We start from the raw sequence: 20,997 nt of genomic DNA on the forward strand, positions 1-20,997 counted from the left end.
GGCGAGGCGGATACCAAGATTATGCACAGGGTCCAGCATCTTGAGAGCACTGGGTGTAGCTGAGTGATACACAACCGCACCGTAGTCCAACCACAATCGTACAAGGCTCCTGTAGAGGTTCATGAGGCATTTCCTGTCGCTTCCCCATGTTGTATGTGACAGTATTTTCAGGATGTTCATTGTTTTAAGGCATTTAGCTTTCAAATACTTGATATGGGGAATGAAGGTTAGTTTTGAGTCGAGTATTATGCCTAAAAATTTATGTTCAGTGTTGAGTGGTATGTGTTGTCCATGCAGCATAATATCAGGATCTTGTATCAAACCTCTCTTTCTAGAAAAAAGTACACAGGAGCTTTTGAGGGGGTTTAGCTTGAAGCCATTTTCATTTGCCCATTGTGAGACCTTGTTCAGTCCGAGTTGGACTTGGCGCTCGCAGACAGCAAGATTACAAGACTTAAATCCTAATTGCACATCGTCTACATATATTGAATAAAACATTGAGGATGGAATGACTTTGTGGAGGGAATTCATTTTCACAATGAAGAGGGTGCAGCTAAGCACGCCTCCTTGTGGCACACCAGTCTCTTGAGTGAATAGCCTGGACAGGGCATTGCCCACTCTAACACGGAACGTGCTGTTAGTCAAGTAGTTTTCTATCATATTTAGCATGTTGCCGCGTATGCCCATCGCAGAGAGGTCTCGGAGGATTCCAAATCGCCATGTTGTGTCATAGGCTTTCTCCAAGTCCAGAAATACAGAGAGAAAAAATTGTTTGTGTATATAAGCCTCCCTAATATTTGCCTCAATGCGGACTAGGTGGTCTATTGTTGACCTACCCTCCCTGAAACCACACTGAAGGGGATCAAGTAGACGGTTGCTTTCCAGGAAATAGATTAGACGCCGATTTACCATTTTTTCATATAACTTACACATGCAGCTTGTTAGTGCTATTGGCCTATAACTACTGGCTAATGCGGGGTCTTTGGCTTGCTTATGAATTGGGATGACAATCGCTTCTTTCCATGAGGATGGAATATGCCCAGATACCCACATGGTGTTATAGAGGGACAGAAGTGTGTTCAATGTTTCTGGATGCATATTCTTGATCATTGCATACATTATGCGGTCACTACCTGGTGCTGAGTTGCTGCAGGAAATGAGAGCGGCCTTCAGTTCAGCGAGATTAAAGGGACAGTTGTAAGGTTCATCTGCTGCGCATTTTCGTTCAAGGCGCTCTCGCTCTATGCGTTCCTTGAACTTTAGGAAAGTTGGCGAATAGTGTGATGCACTAGAAATATTTTCAAAATGCGTACCCAGGAAGTCTGCCTGATCTTTCATGGTGTTGCCTTGAGCGTTTACTAAAGGAAGCGGTTGTGCTTCCCTGCCCTTTAATCTGTTCACCCTGTTCCAAACCTTACCCTCATCTTTGTAAGAATTGATACTACATATGTACCTTTCCCAGCTTTCTCGCTTAGCACCTCGTCGTGTTCTTCTGCCCTGTGATTTTGCCTTCTTGAAATTAATGAGGTTCTCCGTAGTTGGAGAGTCACGAAGCAGGCTCCAAGCTTTATTTTGTTTTTTCCGTGCCTCTTTGCATACGTCATTCCACCAAGGCAAACGATGCTTATTGGCAAGTCCGTTAGTTTGTTTTACGCATTTTTCAGCGGCGTCAAAAATAAAACCTGTTAAATATGCCACAGCATCATCTATGTTTAAAGAACTCAAATCATCGTACTGTAAATATGTGATCTCTTGAAACATTTTCCAATCCGACGAGTCGATTTTCCATCGGGGAATCTGTGGAGCGGGATCAGCTCGTTTTGTTAAAGTTAAAAGAATAGGGAAGTGGTCACTTCCGTAAGGGTTTTTTAGGATCTTCCAATCAAGGTACGTCATTATAGATGGAGAGGTTATGGTTAGGTCTATTGATGAATATGACCTATGTGTGGTGCTATAAAAGGTGGGTTCTTTTTTATTGAGAAGAACTGCACCGAAACATAAAAGAAAGTCTTCTATAGTACGCCCTCTTGCATCACAGCGCGAGTCGCCCCATAGCGTATTATGTGCGTTCACATCACCTGTTAAAATAAATGGTTCCGGAAGCTGATTGACTAGTGTTTCAAGATCCCTTAGGTGCAAGCGATGTTCGGGTGGTATGTAGAGGGAACAGACCGTAACCAACCTGTCGAAAAGAATCGCCCTAACCGCTACTGCCTCAAAATTAGTTTGAAGGTGGAGGTGTTGGCAAGCAACCGACTTCTGGGCTATAATAGCCACGCCACCAGACGCGGCATGGCCATCATCGCGATCTTTCCGGAATAATGTGTGTTGTGTTAAGAAATTTGTATTTGATGCTTTCAAGTGTGTTTCCTGAACGCAGAACAGCCTAGGATTAAATTCTTGTATTATTTCTTTGATATCATCTAAGTTGTTTAGAATGCCACGGGCATTCCAATCAATAATTTGTACATCCATATTATGAGGATGAGAAATGTTCCGTGTTCAGGTGTTTAGTGGTGTACATTAGGTAACAGGACCGTCGTCTGGCCCTGTTATGGGTTTTTTGTTTCTTTTGGCGAGCTCGAGAGAGCCATGCCGGTGTTTCGGCACCAAAAGTGCCGGTGTTGTGTCCATTGCCTCCTGGGAAGCACTGGACGCCCGCGCGTGCGGGCTTCTGGTTTGTTTGTCAGACCTCGCCTGGCGAGGCGTGGTCTTGAGGCCCGACGTACCCGGGGTAGCCGGCCTCTGGACACTGACTATGGGTAATGTCGATAAACACTTGAAGGCTCTATAATACCTACAAGCTTTAACACGCATGTCAGTTTCTTATTGTCCTTTGTTTAAATGTAGGGCGCTGTAAACAGCACGGTCTCAAAAGGGGTAGCTTTTACAGCCCTATACTTGGTTTTTTTATATGAATTGAACTTTGTAATTGCTCACACGAAGTTTTAACGCATCTTTCGCAGTTTACTTGAGGTCCATGGAGTCCCGTCATATGCGCTAGAGATTACGCAACAAGCAACATATTTACTTTTGGGACCAAAGGTTAGCCTTTGATCTATTTGTGATTGCAAATTCCTCACTTTTTTTTTCCCTAGCATCCCAAGGCCGCAAGAAATAGAGCACTGCGCGCCATGCCAGTGTGACGACAAGCAAGCGGTGTGCGTTGTTGTGGACACCATGTGCAACTGCGTCAATGGGCGCCTTCGGTTGTGGGAGACGGGAAAATGCGCCACGAGCAAAGACGACTGCGGCAAACTGCTCATTCCTCCACTGTAAGAACCTCCTTCTTTGGCTACACTCAAAATATTAGTTGCTATGAAACATTCGGAAGCCAACGCCATATATAAGTGCCGTTAGTTGTGGCAGTATGTAGCAAGTGGCTCTATGCAATGCAACATATCAGTGAGCACTAGATGGCGCGGGGATATAATAGCACTCCATTTCTCGCGTAGGCCCATAGTAAAATTGTTTTATTTATTTTTTTACTAGTGAACACAGGTCACTAGAACGGCTTTAGTGATGTCTAAATTCAGTTTTAGCAGGTTTATCGCTCGATATAGACACCCTTTTCAAGAAGCTGCCAAGCCCATTCATAACCACACATTCCCGACTCAGAAAACCGCAAGTCTTGTTAACCAGACACTGACTATGGGTAATGTCGATAAACACTTGAAGGCTCTATAATACCTACAAGCTTTAACACGCATGTCAGTTTCTTTTTGTCCTTTGTTTAAATGTAAGGCGCTGTAAACCGCACGGTCTATAAAGGGGTAGCGTTTACAGCCCTATGCTTGGTTCTTTTATATCAATTCAACTTTGTAATTGTTCACAGGAAATTTTAACGCATATTTCGCAGTTTACACGAGGTCCATGAAGTCCCATCATATGCGCTAGAGATTACGCAACAAGCAACATATTTGCTTTTGTAACCAAAGGTTAGCCTTTTATCTATTTGTGATTGCAAATTCCTCACTTTTTTTCCCTAGCATCCCAAGGCCGCAAGAAAAAGAGCACTGCGCGCCATGCCAGTGTGACGACAAGCAAGCGGTCTGCGTTGTTGTGGACACCATGTGCAACTGCGTCAATGGGCGCCTTCGGTTGTGGGAGACGGGAAAATGCGCAACGAGCAAAGACGACTGCGGCAAACTGCTCATTCCTCCACTGTAAGAACCTCCTTGTTTGGCTACACTCAATATATTAGTTGCTATGAAACATTCTGAAGCCAACGCCATATATAAGTGCCGGTAGATGTGGCAGTATGCAGCAAGTGGCTGTATGCAATGCAAAATATAAGTGAGCACTAGATGGCGCGGCGATATAATAGCACTCCATTCCTCGCGTAGGCCCATAGTAAAACTGTTTTATTTATTTTTTTACTAGTGAACACAGGTCACTAGAACGGCTTTAGTGATGTCTAAATTCAGTTTTAGCGCGTTTATTGCTCGATATAGACACCCTTTTCAAGAAGCTGCCAAGCCCATCCATAACCACACATGCCCGACTCAGAAAACCGCAAGTCTTGTTAACCAGACACTGACTATGGGTAATGTCGATAAACACTTGAAGGCTCTATAATACCTACAAGCTTTAACACGCATGTCAGTTTCTTTTTGTCCTTTGTTTAAATGTAAGGCGCTGTAAAAAGCACGGTCTCTAAAGGATTAGCTTTTACAGCCCTATGCTTGGTTCTTTTATATCAATTCAACTTTGTGATTGTTCGCAGGAAATTTTAACGCATATTTCGCAGTTCACACGAGGTCCATGGAGTCCCATCATATGCGCTAGAGATTACGCAACAAGCAACATATTTGCTTTTGTAACCAAAGGTTAGCCTTTTATCTATTTGTGATTGCAAATCCTCACTTTTTTTCCCTAGCATCCCAAGGCCGCAAGAAAAAGAGCACTGCGCGCCATGCCAGTGTGACGACAAGCAAGCGGTGTGCGTTGTTGTGGACACCATGTGCAACTGCGTCAATGGGCGCCTTCGGTTGTGGGAGACGGGAAAATGCGCGACGAGCAAAGACGACTGCGGCAAACTGCTCATTCCTCCACTGTAAGAACCTCCTTGTTTGGCTACACTCAATATATTAGTTGCTATGAAACATTCTGAAGCCAACGCCATATATAAGTGCCGGTAGATGTGGCAGTATGCAGCAAGTGGCTGTATGCAATGCAAAATATAAGTGAGCACTAGATGGCGCGGCGATATAATAGCACTCCATTTCTCGCGTAGGCCCATAGTAAAACTGTTTTATTTATTTTTTTACTAGTGAACACAGGTCACTAGAACGGCTTTAGTGATGTCTAAATTCAGTTTTAGCGCGTTTATTGCTCGATATAGACACCCTTTTCAAGAAGCTGCCAAGCCCATCCATAACCACACATGCCCGACTCAGAAAATCGCAAGTCTTGTTAACCAGACACTGACTATGGGTAATGTCGATAAACACTTGAAGGCTCTATAATACCTACAAGCTTTAACACGCATGTCAGTTTCTATTTTGTCCTTTATTTAAATCTATGGCGCTGTAAACAGCACGATCTAAAAAAGGGGTAGCTTTTACAGCCCTATACGTGGTTTTTTTATACCAATTGAAATTTGTAATTGCTCACACGATGTTTTAACGCATCTTTCGCAGTTTATACAAGGTCCTTGGTGTCCCGTTATATGCGCTAGAGATTACGCAACAAGCAACATATTTGATTTTGTGACCAAAGGTTAGCCTTTCATCTATTTCTGATTGCAAATTCCTCACTTTTTTCCCCTAGCATCCCAAGGCCGCAAGAAAAAGAGCACTGCGCGCCATGCCAGTGTGACGACAAGCAAGCGGTCTGCGTTGTTGTGGACACCATGTGCAACTGCGTCAATGGGTGCCTTCGGTTGTGGGAGACGGGAAAATGCGCCACGAGCAAAGACGACTGCGGCAAACTGCTCATTCCTCCACTGTAAGAACCTCCTTGTTTGGCTACACTCAATATATTAGTTGCTATGAAACATTCTGAAGCCAACGCCATATATAAGTGCCGGTAGATGTGGCAGTATGCAGCAAGTGGCTCTATGCAATGCAAAATATAAGTGAGCACTAGATGGCGCGGCGATATAATAGCACTCCATTCCTCGCGTAGGCCCATGGCAAAACTGTTTTATTTATTTTTTTACTAGTGAACACAGGTCACTAGAATGGATTTAGTGATGTCTAAATTCAGTTTTAGCGCGTTTATCGCTCGATATAGACACCCTTTTCAAGAAGCTGCCAAGCCCATCCATAACCACACATGCCCGACTCAGAAAACCGAAAGTCTTGTTAACCAGACACTGACTATATGTAATGTCGTTAAACACTTGAAGGCTCTACAATACCTACAAGCTTGAACACGCATGCCAGTTTCTATTTTGTCCTTTATTTAAATGTATGGCACTGTAAACTGCACGGTCTTTAAAGGGGTAGCGTTTACAGCCCTATGCTTGGTTCTTTTATATCAATTCAACTTTGTAATTGTTCAGAGGAAATTTTAACGCATATTTCGCAGTTTACACGAGGTCCATGGAGTCCCATCATATGCGCTAAAGATTACGCAACAAGCAACATATTTGCTTTTGTAACCAAAGGTTAGCCTTTTATCTATTTGTGATTGCAAATTCCTCACTTTTTTTCCCTAGCATCCCAAGGCCGCAAGAAAAAGAGCACTGCGCGCCATGCCAGTGTGACGACAAGCAAGCGGTCTGCGTTGTTGTGGACACCATGTGCAACTGCGTCAATGGGCGCCTTCGGTTGTGGGAGACGGGAAAATGCGCGACGAGCAAAGACGACTGCGGCAAACTGCTCATTCCTCCACTGTAAGAACCTCCTTGTTTGGCTACACTCAATATATTAGTTGCTATGAAACATTCTGAAGCCAACGCCATATATAAGTGCCGGTAGATGTGGCAGTATGCAGCAAGTGGCTGTATGCAATGCAAAATATAAGTGAGCACTAGATGGCGCGGGGATATAATAGCACTCCATTTCTCGCGTAGGCCCATAGTAAAACTGTTTTATTTATTTTTTTACTAGTGAACACAGGTCACTAGAACGGCTTTAGTGATGTCTAAATTCAGTTTTAGCAGGTTTATCGCTCGATATAGACACCCTTTTCAAGAAGCTGCCAAGCCCATTCATAACCACACATTCCCGACTCAGAAAACCGCAAGTCTTGTTAACCAGACACTGACTATGGGTAATGTCGATAAACACTTGAAGGCTCTATAATACCTACAAGCTTTAACACGCATGTCAGTTTCTTTTTGTCCTTTGTTTAAATGTAAGGCGCTGTAAATAGCACGGTCTATAAAGGGGTAGCGTTTACAGCCCTATGCTTGGTTCTTTTATATCAATTCAACTTTGTAATTGTTCACAGGAAATTTTAACGCATATTTCGCAGTTTACACGAGGTCCATGGAGTCCCATCATATGCGCTAGAGATTACGCAACAAGCAACATATTTGCTTTTGTAACCAAAGGTTAGCCTTTTATCTATTTGTGATTGCAAATCCTCACTTTTTTTCCCTAGCATCCCAAGGCCGCAAGAAAAAGAGCACTGCGCGCCATGCCAGTGTGACGACAAGCAAGCGGTCTGCGTTGTTGTGGACACCATGTGCAACTGCGTCAATGGGCGCCTTCGGTTGTGGGAGACGGGAAAATGCGCGACGAGCAAAGACGACTGCGGCAAACTGCTCATTCCTCCACTGTAAGAACCTCCTTGTTTGGCTACACTCAATATATTAGTTGCTATGAAACATTCTGAAGCCAACGCCATATATAAGTGCCGGTAGATGTGGCAGTATGCAGCAAGTGGCTGTATGCAATGCAAAATATAAGTGAGCACTAGATGGCGCGGCGATATAATAGCACTCCATTCCTCGCGTAGGCCCATGGCAAAACTGTTTTATTTATTTTTTTACTAGTGAACACAGGTCACTAGAATGGATTTAGTGATGTCTAAATTCAGTTTTAGCGCGTTTATCGCTCGATATAGACACCCTTTTCAAGAAGCTGCCAAGCCCATCCATAACCACACATGCCCGACTCAGAAAACCGAAAGTCTTGTTAACCAGACACTGACTATATGTAATGTCGTTAAACACTTGAAGGCTCTACAATACCTACAAGCTTGAACACGCATGCCAGTTTCTATTTTGTCCTTTATTTAAATGTATGGCACTGTAAACTGCACGGTCTCTAAAGGGGTAGGGTTTACAGCCCTATGCTTGGTTCTTTTATATCAATTCAACTTTGTAATTGTTCACAGGAAATTTTAACGCATATTTCGCAGTTTACACGAGGTCCATGGAGTCCCATCATATGCGCTAGAGATTACGCAACAAGCAACATATTTGCTTTTGTAACCAAAGGTTAGCCTTTTATCTATTTGTGATTGCAAATTCCTCACTTTTTTTCCCTAGCATCCCAAGGCCGCAAGAAAAAGAGCACTGCGCGCCATGCCAGTGTGACGACAAGCAAGCGGTCTGCGTTGTTGTGGACACCATGTGCAACTGCGTCAATGGGCGCCTTCGGTTGTGGGAGACGGGAAAATGCGCGACGAGCAAAGACGACTGCGGCAAACTGCTCATTCCTCCACTGTAAGAACCTCCTTGTTTGGCTACACTCAATATATTAGTTGCTATGAAACATTCTGAAGCCAACGCCATATATAAGTGCCGGTAGATGTGGCAGTATGCAGCAAGTGGCTGTATGTAATGCAAAATATAAGTGAGCACTAGATGGCGCGGCGATATAATAGCACTCCATTTCTCGCGTAGGCCCATAGTAAAACTGTTTTATTTATTTTTTTACTAGTGAACACAGGTCACTAGAATAGATTTAGTGATGTCTAAATTCAGTTTTAGCGCGTTTATCGCTCGATATAGACACCCTTTTCAAGAAGCTGCCAAGCCCATCCATAACCACACATGCCCGACTCAGAAAACCGCAAGTCTTGTTAACCAGACACTGACTATGGGTAATGTCGATAAACACTTGAAGGCTCTATAATACCTACAAGCTTTAACACGCATGTCAGTTTCTTTTTGTCCTTTGTTTAAATGTAAGGCGCTGTAAAAAGCACGGTCTCTAAAGGATTAGCTTTTACAGCCCTATGCTTGGTTCTTTTATATCAATTCAACTTTCTAATTGTTCGCAGGAAATTTTAACGCATATTTCGCAGTTCACACGAGGTCCATGGTGTCCCATCATATGCGCTAGAGATTACGCAACAAGCAACATATTTGCTTTTGTAACCAAAGGTTAGCCTTCTATCTATCTGTGATTGCAAATCCTCACTTTTTTTCCCTAGCATCCCAAGGCCGCAAGAAAAAGAGCATTGCGCGCCATGCCAGTGTGACGACAAGCAAGCGGTGTGCGTTGTTGTGGACACCATGTGCAACTGCGTCAATGGGCGCCTTCGGTTGTGGGAGACGGGAAAATGCGCGACAAGCAAAGAAGACTGCGGCAAACTGCTCATTCCTCCACTGTAAGAACCTCCTTGTTTGGCTACACTCAATATATTAGTTGCTATGAAACATTCTGAAGCCAACGCCATATATAAGTGCCGGTAGATGTGGCAGTATACAGCAAGTGGCTGTATGCAATGCAAAATATAAGTGAGCACTACATGGCGCGGCGATATAATAGCACTCCATTTCTCGCGTAGGCCCATAGTAAAACTGTTTTGTTTATTTTTTTACTAGTGAACACAGGTCACTAGAATAGATTTAGTGATGTCTTAATTCAGTTTTAGCGCGTTTATCGCTCGATATAGACACCCTTTTCAAGAAGCTGCCAAGCCCATCCATAACCACACATGCCCGACTCAGAAAATCGCAAGTCTTGTTAACCAGACACTGACTATGGGTAATGTCGATAAACACTTGAAGGCTCTATAATACCTACAAGCTTTAGCACGCATGTCAGTTTCTATTTTGTCCTTTATTTAAATCTATGGCGCTGTAAACAGCACGATCTAAAAAAGGGGTAGCTTTTACAGCCCTATACGTGGTTTTTTTATACCAATTGAAATTTGTAATTGCTCACACGATGTTTTAACGCATCTTTCGCAGTTTATACAAGGTCCTTGGTGTCCCGTTATATGCGCTAGAGATTACGCAACAAGCAACATATTTGATTTTGTGACCAAAGGTTAGCCTTTCATCTATTTCTGATTGCAAATTCCTCACTTTTTTCCCCTAGCATCCCAAGGCCGCAAGAAAAAGAGCACTGCGCGCCATGCCAGTGTGACGACAAGCAAGCGGTCTGCGTTGTTGTGGACACCATGTGCAACTGCGTCAATGGGCGGCTTCGGTTGTGGGAGACGGGAAAATGCGCCAGGAGCAAAGACGACTGCGGCAAACTGCTCATTCCTCCACTGTAAGAGCCTCCTTCTTTGGCTACACTCAAAATATTAGTTGCTATGAAACATTCTGAAGCCAACGCCATATATAAGTGCCGGTAGATGTGGCAGTATACAGCAAGTGGCTGTATGCAATGCAAAATATAAGTGAGCACTAGATGGCGCGGCGATATAATAGCACTCCATTTCTCGCGTAGGCCCATGGCAAAACTGTTTTATTTATTTTTTTACTAGTGAACACAGGTCACTAGAATGGATTTAGTGATGTCTAAATTCAGTTTTAGCGCGTTTATCGCTCGATATAGACACCCTTTTCAAGAAGCTGCCAAGCCCATCCATAACCACACATGCCCGACTCAGAAAACCGAAAGTCTTGTTAACCAGACACTGACTATATGTAATGTCGATAAACACTTGAAGGCTCTACAATACCTACAAGCTTCAACACGCATGTCAGTTTCAATTTTGTCCTTTATTTAAATGTATGGCGCTGTAAACTGCACGGTCTCTAAAGGGGTAGCGTTTACAGCCCTATGCTTGGTTCTTTTATATCAATTCAACTTTGTAATTGTTCACAGGAAATTTTAACGCAAATTTCGCAGTTTACACGAGGTCCATGGAGTCCCGTCATATGCGCTAGAGATTACGCAACAAGCAACATATTTGCTTTTGTAACCAAACGTTAGCCTTTTATCTATTTGTGATTGCAAATCCTCACTTTTTTTCCCTAGCATCCCAAGGCCGCAAGAAAAAGAGCACTGCGCGCCATGCCAGTGTGACGACAAGCAAGCGGTGTGCGTTGTTGTGGACACCATGTGCAACTGCGTCAATGGGCGCCTTCGGTTGTGGGAGACGGGAAAATGCGCCACGAGCAAAGACGACTGCGGCAAACTGCTAATTCCTCCACTGTAAGAACCTCCTTGTTTGGCTACACTCAATATATTAGTTGCTATGAAACATTCTGAAGCCAACGCCATATATAAGTGCCGGTAGATGTGGCAGTATGCAGCAAGTGGCTCTATGCAATGCAACATATAAGTGAGCACTAGATGGCGCGGCGATATAATAGCACTCCATTTCTCGCGTAGGCCCATGGTAAAACTGTTTTATTTATTTTTTTACTAGTGAACACAGGTCACTAGAATGGCTTTAGTGATGTCTAAATTCAGTTTTAGCACGTTTATCGCTCGATATAGACACCCTTTTCAAGAAGCTGCCTAGCCCCTTCATTAGCAAACATTCCCGACTCAGAAAACCGTAAGTATTGTTAACCAGACACTGACTATGGGCAATGTCGATAAACACTTGAAGGCTCTACAATACCTACAAGCTTTAACATGCATGTCAGTTTCTTTTTGCATTTGTTTAAATGTAAGGTGCTGTAAACAGCACGGTCTCAAAAGGGGTAGCTTTTACAGCCCTATACTTGGTTTTTTTTATATCAATTGAACTTTGTAATTGCTCACACGAAGTTTTAACGCATCTTTCGCAGTTTACTTGAGGTCCATGGAGTCCCGTCATATGCGCTAGAGATTACGCAACAAGCAACATATTTGCTTTTGGGACCAAAGGTTAGCCTTTCATCTATTTGTGATTGCAAATTCCTCACTTTTTTTTCCCTAGCATCCCAAGGCCGCAAGAAAAAGAGCACTGCGCGCCATGCCAGTGTGACGACAAGCAAGTGGTGTGCGTTGTTGTGGACACCATGTGCAACTGCGTCAATGGGCGCCTTCGGTTGTGGGAGACGGGAAAATGCGCCACGAGCAAAGACGACTGCGGTAAACTGCTCATTCCTCCACTGTAAGAACCTCCTTGTTTGGCTACACTCAATATATTAGTTGCTATGAAACATTCTGAAGCCAACGCCATATATAAGTGCCGGTAGATGTGGCAGTATGCAGCAAGTGGCTGTATGCAATGCAAAATATAAGTGAGCACTAGATGGCGCGGCGATATAATAGCACTCCATTTCTCGCGTAGGCCCATAGTAAAACTGTTTTGTTTATTTTTTTACTAGTGAACACAGGTCACTAGAATAGATTTAGTGATGTCTTAATTCAGTTTTAGCGCGTTTATCGCTCGATATAGACACCCTTTTCAAGAAGCTGCCAAGCCCATCCATAACCACACATGCCCGACTCAGAAAATCGCAAGTCTTGTTAACCAGACACTGACTATGGGTAATGTCGATAAACACTTGAAGGCTCTATAATACCTACAAGCTTTAACACGCATGTCAGTTTCTATTTTGTCCTTTATTTAAATCTATGGCGCTGTAAACAGCACGATCTAAAAAAGGGGTAGCTTTTACAGCCCTATACGTGGTTTTTTTATACCAATTGAAATTTGTAATTGCTCACACGATGTTTTAACGCATCTTTCGCAGTTTATACAAGGTCCTTGGTGTCCCGTTATATGCGCTAGAGATTACGCAACAAGCAACATATTTGATTTTGTGACCAAAGGTTAGCCTTTCATCTATTTCTGATTGCAAATTCCTCACTTTTTTCCCCTAACATCCCAAGGCCGCAAGAAAAAGAGCACTGCGCGCCATGCCAGTGTGACGACAAGCAAGCGGTCTGCGTTGTTGTGGACACCATGTGCAACTGCGTCAATGGGCGCCTTCGGTTGTGGGAGACGGGAAAATGCGCCACGAGCAAAGACGACTGCGGCAAACTGCTCATTCCTCCACTGTAAGAACCTCCTTGTTTGGCTACACTCAATATATTAGTTGCTATGAAACATTCTGAAGCCAACGCCATATATAAGTGCCGTTAGATGTGGCAGTATGCAGCAAGTGACTCTATGCAATGCAACATATAAGTGAGCACTAGATGGCGCGGCGATATAATAGCACTCCATTTCTCGCGTAGGCCCATGGCAAAACTGTTTTATTTATTTTTTTACTAGTGAACACAGGTCACTAGAATGGATTTAGTGATGTCTAAATTCAGTTTTAGCGCGTTTATCGCTCGATATAGACACCCTTTTCAAGAAGCTGCCAAGCCCATCCATAACCACACGTGCCCGACTCAGAAAACCGAAAGTCTTGTTAACCAAACACTGACTATATGTAATGTCGATAAACACTTGAAGGCTCTACAATACCTACAAGCTTGAACACGCATGTCAGTTTCAATTTTGTCCTTTATTTAAATGTATGGCGCTGTAAACTGCACGGTCTCTAAAGGGGTAGCGTTTACAGCCCTATGCTTGGTTCTTTTATATCAATTCAACTTTGTAATTGTTCACAGGAAATTTTAACGCAAATTTCGCAGTTTACACGAGGTCCATGGAGTCCCGTCATATGCGCTAGAGATTACGCAACAAGCAACATATTTGCTTTTGTAACCAAACGTTAGCCTTTTATCTATTTGTGATTGCAAATCCTCACTTTTTTTCCCTAGCATCCCAAGGCCGCAAGAAAAAGAGCACTGCGCGCCATGCCAGTGTGACGACAAGCAAGCGGTGTGCGTTGTTGTGGACACCATGTGCAACTGCGTCAATGGGCGCCTTCGGTTGTGGGAGACGGGAAAATGCGCCACGAGCAAAGACGACTGCGGCAAACTGCTAATTCCTCCACTGTAAGAACCTCCTTGTTTGGCTACACTCAATATATTAGTTGCTATGAAACATTCTGAAGCCAACGCCATATATAAGTGCCGGTAGATGTGGCAGTATGCAGCAAGTGGCTCTATGCAATGCAACATATAAGTGAGCACTAGATGGCGCGGCGATATAATAGCACTCCATTTCTCGCGTAGGCCCATAGTAAAACTGTTTTATTTATTTTTTTACTAGTGAACACAGGTCACTAGAATAGATTTAGTGATGTCTAAATTCAGTTTTAGCGCGTTTATCGCTCGATATAGACACCCTTTTCAAGAAGCTGCCAAGCCCATCCATAACCACACATGCCCGACTCAGAAAACCGCAAGTCTTGTTAACCAGACACTGACTATGGGTAATGTCGATAAACACTTGAAGGCTCTATAATACCTACAAGCTTTAACACGCATGTCAGTTTCTTTTTGTCCTTTGTTTAAATGTAAGGCGCTGTAAAAAGCACGGTCTCTAAAGGATTAGCTTTTACAGCCCTATGCTTGGTTCTTTTATATCAATTCAACTTTCTAATTGTTCGCAGGAAATTTTAACGCATATTTCGCAGTTCACACGAGGTCCATGGTGTCCCATCATATGCGCTAGAGATTACGCAACAAGCAACATATTTGCTTTTGTAACCAAAGGTTAGCCTTCTATCTATCTGTGATTGCAAATCCTCACTTTTTTTCCCTAGCATCCCAACGCCGCAAGAAAAAGAGCACTGCGCGCCATGCCAGTGTGACGACAAGCAAGTGGTGTGCGTTGTTGTGGACACCATGTGCAACTGCGTCAATGGGCGCCTTCGGTTGTGGGAGACGGGAAAATGCGCCACGAGCAAAGACGACTGCGGCAAACTGCTCATTCCTCCACTGTAAGAACCTCCTTCTTTGGCTACACGCGAAATATTAGTCGCTATGAAACATTCTGAAGCCAACGCCATATATAAGTGCCGTTAGATGTGGCCGTATGCAGCAAGTGGCTGTATGCAATGCAAAATAGAACTGAGCACTAGATGGCGCGGCGATATAATAGCACTCCATTTCTCGCGTATGCCCATAGTAAAACTGTTTTATTTTTATTTATTTTTTTACTAGTGAACACGGGTCACTAGAGTGGCTTTAGTGATGTCTGAATTCAGTTGTAGCACGTTTATCGCTCGATATAGACACCCTTTTCAAGAAGCTGCCTAGCCCCTTCATTAGCAAACATTCCCGACTCAGAAAACCGCAAGTCTTGTTAACCAGACGCTGACTATGTGTAATGTTGATAAACACTTGAAGGCTCTACAATACCTACAAGCTTGAACATGCATGTCAGTTTCTTTTTTGTCCTTTGTTTAAATGTATGGCGCTGTAAACAGCACGATCTCATACCACACATGGTCTCGCTCGAAGCCTTATTGAAGATCTTCGTTAAAAGATAGAAGTTCTTTAAAAATTTGCTCGAAGCTAGAAAGGTCGTCAGTTGACTGATACTCCAAAGTTGGGCACGCGCGCTAGAAAGTAAACATTATTGCGGATTAAAATGTTTCGCCAGATGTATGGGCACTCACCCCTGATAAGTTTTCACAACTGTGCTGCTGAGACTCGGAAATCTGGCAACTATTTCTAAACAAAGCATTTATAACTGATATCTAGCCTTCGAAGAAATAACGTAGCGCATGAGCCCGGCGCTTGAAACATAGAGACTATTGGGCACTGACATCCGTCCCTCCCCATGTTGTTCTGTGCGGAACAGGCACTCCTTTTATCGCCCAAATGCGTTTCGTGTTCCTGCAGCTTATTCGAGTTTATAAAAAGCATGCAAAGACTAAACGAATAAAGACCCTGGCAGTGAATTCTGCCATTTAGCGCTGTGGAAAAATACACAACGACATTACAAGCCAGACTTCTCCATCTGACCCCCATTTGTATACGGCTATTCATTTCACCAAGAACTACGGAACAATGAGAAATGGGGAAACTACGCGTGTTTAACAAGTGAAGAATCAGTGTTTGTACACCAGTGAGGTAGTGAACGTTTTGAAAAACGGGTGACAAAATGATTCTGTTTAAGTAACTTGAGGTTCTGGCAAGGACGATGACTAACACCAACAGCCACACAGGACAATAAAATTAAGCTTCCAGTGCAGTGGCTGCAGTTTACGAGAAAACGAATGCTGCGCGCAAAGCTGTTTTCAGACTTTCCATGTTTCTTCAAGTATCAAGCAGGCTACACTGGTGTCTCTTGAGCCGCTCATACTTGTACTTACGAGGGAGCACCGTCAAACTAACCCCTTTCATGCCTGCACTTGCTTGTGCAGGCCAGCCATGGGTTGTCTCTTGAGCGTACTCCAGAAAGGAAACAATACCTTACGCTACGCAACGTGTCATTTGAACACTCTGATGCAGGGTCGTGTTTCACTCAAACTTATAGTTTGCTGTACACGCTTGGCGTTGGTTGTTTACGCGTGCGACCGAAGAATTCCCCTCTTATATTCAGGTATTCCCGCATAACTTTTATATAGACTTCCTATAGACCATATTTTCGAACGCTACAAGCTGCTGCTCTGAAAACGCCACCTGTGCTCCTTTAAAAGCATAATTTGGCAAAATTGCTTAATAATCAGAAGTCATTCTGGATAATGTGAAGCGCGAAGGCGCATAAAAGCGTCGTTCCTTTGTGTGTATATATATATATATATATATATATATATATATATATATATATTGTAGTGGATAATATGCATGTGGCCCTGTGCGGGCTGCCACCGCTGCGGCGCGAGACCCGAGCTCAGGCTGCTGATGCGAAGCGCTAGGACTCGTGATCGAGACCTACCTGCGATCCCACGAACGAGCTGCAATAAACCCCATTTCATTTGGTGGAGGTGCGGGGTAACCTCGGAAACTGGAATTCCGACGCCAGACGCTACCGACTGCGGCGACCATGCCTGACCAAACCACCCACGAAATTGCACCACAGCCTCCGGTGGTAATCGTTTCCGGTGCCTTGCGCCAGCGTAATCCTGCCATCTTTAGCGGCACCGATGATCATCACGTGGAGGATTGGTTGTCATCTTACGAATGGGTGAGCCAGCATAGCAAGTGGGACGACGTCACCAAGTTGCACAACGTGCTGTTTTACTTAACCGGCGTCGCAAACCTCTGGTTCCGAAACCACGAACACGATTTCGCAACATGGAGCACATTCAATACAAGTTTCGCAGAAGTGTTAGGGCGCCCCGCTGTGCGTAAGCTTCGCGCAGAACAACGCTTGCGAGGGCGTGCGCAACATCACGCTGAAACTTTCACAAGTTACATCGAAGATGTCATTGACCTTGTAAGCGTGTGAATCCGCCAATGGCTGAACAGGACAAGATAAAAGAAATTATGAAAGGCATTGATGAGGACGCCTTTCAAATGTTGTTAGCGAAGGATCCGCGTACCGTGGCCGAAGTCATCAATTTGTGCCAAAGTTTTGACGAGTTACGGAAACAACGCATCTTAGCTCGGCGCCCATCGCCTACGGAAGATTCATTAGCAGCATTGGTTATTGGCGACAACCACACAACTTTTCTGACGCAAATAAAAGAATTTGTGCACGAGGAGGTCGCGTGACAGCTCTCGATTTTGCCGACCACGGAAAGTTCTTCTCAATATTCGGCTCCAGCGATCCGACACATAATTCAAGAGCAAGTGACCGAAGCTCTTCCACCTCCGTGTCAGCCGGCTCCCTTGGAGGCGCCTCTGACGTATGCTGAAGCCGTTGCACGGGCGCCTCGCCCGCCGGTGTTCTCTCCTCCACCTTCGCCTCGCCAGCCGACGGCTTCCTTTTTCAGTGCACAGCAGCAGGGTACAAATCCTTGGCGCGCTGCTGACAACCGCCCAATATGCTACACCAGCAGTACCCCGGGACATGTAGCGCGCTTCTGCCGCCGGTGCATGCCGGCCTTCGTGGGCACCCCGCGACCACCCAGCTCCGGCTTCCGACCATTCCGTATGCCTCAACGACCACCACTGGAAGTCTACGCTTCTGATGAAATACCAGCACCGCAGCCACAGCTCTACGTACTCCTCGCTCGCCTTCGCATCGTCGGCGCTCACTCTCACCCACGCGTCCTAGGCCCAGTTCCACTACTACTGAGGCGGAAAACTGATTTCCGCAGTTCCTGATGCACGAACTGCGTCATCATCGGAACATCAAAGTCCTCATTGTTCCCCCGCTAACCTTATTGAAGGGTCCGTTGATGCCATCAAATCTCTTGCGCTCGTCGATACATGTGTTGCTGTACCCGTGATTAGTGAGAAGCTTTGTCGTGCACTACAGAAAGTGACCATGATACCTCGGTACTATTGCTTAGAACATCCAGTGCACAACAAGTTCAGCCAGTTGCCATGTGAACTGCCAGGGTGCTAATTCGAGGCATTTTGTATTCGATTGATTTCTTTGTGTTAACTTGGTGCTCCCACGATGTTATTCTCAGTTGGCGCCCGCGACATTCGACAGGATGATGAACAATATTCTGGCACGCCTCAAATGGAACACGTGCTTGTGTTATTTAGACGTCGTGGTAGTTTTCTCCCCTGATTTCACCACTCACCTCTCTCGTCTACGCGAAGTCCTTACTTGCCTTACCACCGCCGGCCTTCAACTTAACTTGAAAAAGTGCCGCTTCAGAGCCCGCCAGCCGACCATACTTGGCCATGTCGTGTCCAAAGACGGCGTCCTTCCCGGCCCTAACAAACTTCGCGCTGTCGCAGAATTTCCGCGGCCGACTACAGTGAAAGAGCTCCAAAGTTTTGTCCGTCCTTGCTCTTATTTTCGACGCTTCGTGTGCAATTTTGCCTGCATCATCGCTCCCCTGACGAAGCTCCTGGCTGGCCCTGGTGACCTTCGCGACTGGACTCCAGCATGTAACCAAGCCTTCGCCACTTTGCGTCGTCTGCTTACCTCACCACCTGTTCTACGCCACTACGACCCGAGGGCACCGACCGAAGTTCATACGGACGCCAGCGGCGTTGGTCTTGGGGCCGTCCTTGCGCAACGCAAGCCTGGCTTTCCGGAATACGTGGTTGCATATGCCAGTCGTGCCCTCACGAAGGCAGAAACCAATTATTCTGTCACAGAAAAAGAATGTTTGGCTATAATCTGGGCCTTATACAAATTTCTCCCTTACTTGTATGGCGGTCCGTTCGACCTTGTGACATACCATCATGCGCTCTGGTGGCTTGCGTCACTGAAAGACCCGTCGGGGCGTCTTGGACGTTGGGCTCTTCGGCTCCAAGAATTTGACATTCGCGTCATCTATCGATTCCGGCGCCTACATTCTGATCCAGATGCGCTGTCCCATTCGCCCATGCGATCCGACGAAACGCCACCCTCATCCATAGAGTGACCGGTTGCTTCGCTTGCTGTTACTGACATGCCGTCTCAACAGAGAAAAGATCCGTGGATTGTGTCTCTCAATGACACTCTTAACAGTTCAACGGCTACATGCCCTCGAGCCCTTCGTTGCCACGCCACCCACTTCGTGCTACGAGACGCCATCTTGTACCGCCGAAACTATCAGCCATACGGTCGCAAATGGCTGCTGGTCATCCCTCGCCATTGGCGTTCCGACGTATGTACGTATTTCCACACCGACCCACAACAAGCTCATGCTGGCGTCCTGAAAACCTACGAACGGCTTCCCCAGCAGTACTACTGGCGCGGCGTGTCTTATGACCGCCAATACATTCGGTCATGTGCAGCCTGTCAGCGACGCAAGACATCTCCTCATACGACAGGGCCTCTGCAACCTTTACCGTGTCCTGTACGTCATTTTGATCTGGTTGGCATTGACCTTTATAGGCCTCTTCCATGTACTGTTAACGGAAATTGTTGTAAATTGTCGCAGTAGACCACCTCACAAGATATGCCGAAACTGCTGCACTTGCTTCGGCTGCTGTTCGCGACGTTGCCGCATTCATTTTACGGCATTTCATCTTACGGCACTGCGCACCGCGAGAACTGCCCAGCGAGAGAGGCCGTGTCTTCTTGTCCGAAGTTATATTTTGATCTACTCACCACGTACCGCACTATGCACGGCACCACTACGGTGTATCACCTACAGACTAACAGTCTAACGGAACGATTCAGCCGCACTCTTGGTGACATGCTCACCATGTATGTTGCGTCTGATCATTCCTATTGGGACGATGTCCTCCCTTTTGTGACATACGCATACAATACCGCCATTCAGGCTACCACAGGCTTCTCACCATTTTACCTTTCTTATGGACGTGAACCATCCACTACCCTCGACACCATACTACCATATTATCTGGATGCCTCTCAATTCACCCCTCTTTCCGAAGTTGCTCGCCATGCTGAAGAGTGCCACCAAATGGCTCGCTCATTCACGTCAAATACCCAAGGAATCCACAAAGGTCGCCACGACAACAATCAGCCCACACATTCCTTCGCCGGGGACTCTCACGTCTGGCTTCGGCTGCCCATCATAGCTCCCGGCCTTAGCCCAAACCTTGCTCCGAAATATCAGGGTCCGTATCGGATCGTCGCGTGTACATCGCCTGTGAATTATGTGGTCGAACCGGTCACACCATCTTCGGAGAAACGCCGCCGTGGCCGCCAGACGGTTCACATCATCCGCCTGAATCCTTACCACGACCTCCTTATCGTTAGAATAGCAGCTTTGGCTTGTTGGTTTTCCGTCCTGCTATTAACAGCGCAAAATTGCGCTGTTAATAGCTCCTTATCGTATCATAACCTTAGGTCGCCAGGATGGCTCCTCTTTGCCGCGAAGACAATTGTAGTGGCTAATATGCATGTGGCACTGTGCGAAATGCCACCGCTGCGGCGCGAGACCCGAGCTCAGGCTGCTGATGCGAAGCGCTAGGACTCGTGATCAAGAGCTATCTGTGATCTCTTGAACGAGCTGCAATAAACCCCATTTCCATAGATATATTGCTGACCTATTATATGTCCACTGCAGGACGAAGGCCTCTTCCTGCGATCTCCAATTAA

General features: G+C 45.3%; 1 protein-coding gene and 1 long non-coding RNA gene across 3 annotated transcripts in view; both read left to right on the forward strand.

Annotated features, from left to right (window-relative positions):
• The window catches only part of LOC126538679 (uncharacterized), a 79,577-nt gene that overhangs the window by 37,243 nt on the left and 21,337 nt on the right, over nt 1-20,997 (forward strand). For both annotated transcript variants that reach the window (XM_072289805.1, XM_072289806.1), the window contains 7 exons: nt 3,099-3,275; nt 3,990-4,166; nt 4,880-5,056; nt 5,773-5,949; nt 6,665-6,841; nt 7,555-7,731; nt 8,447-8,623. In XM_072289805.1, the coding sequence (XP_072145906.1) occupies nt 3,099-3,275; nt 3,990-4,166; nt 4,880-5,056; nt 5,773-5,949; nt 6,665-6,841; nt 7,555-7,731; nt 8,447-8,623 (1,239 nt within the window). The remainder of the gene's footprint in view (nt 1-3,098; nt 3,276-3,989; nt 4,167-4,879; nt 5,057-5,772; nt 5,950-6,664; nt 6,842-7,554; nt 7,732-8,446; nt 8,624-20,997) is intronic.
• Nucleotides 10,363-12,179, forward strand: LOC140212917 (uncharacterized). The gene is made up of 3 exons (XR_011889889.1): nt 10,363-10,406; nt 11,121-11,297; nt 12,013-12,179. It is a non-coding gene; the product is annotated as an uncharacterized lncRNA (long non-coding RNA).

This window comes from Dermacentor andersoni, chromosome 8 (assembly GCF_023375885.2).
Source record: "Dermacentor andersoni chromosome 8, qqDerAnde1_hic_scaffold, whole genome shotgun sequence".
Taxonomy (NCBI): domain Eukaryota; kingdom Metazoa; phylum Arthropoda; class Arachnida; order Ixodida; family Ixodidae; genus Dermacentor; species Dermacentor andersoni.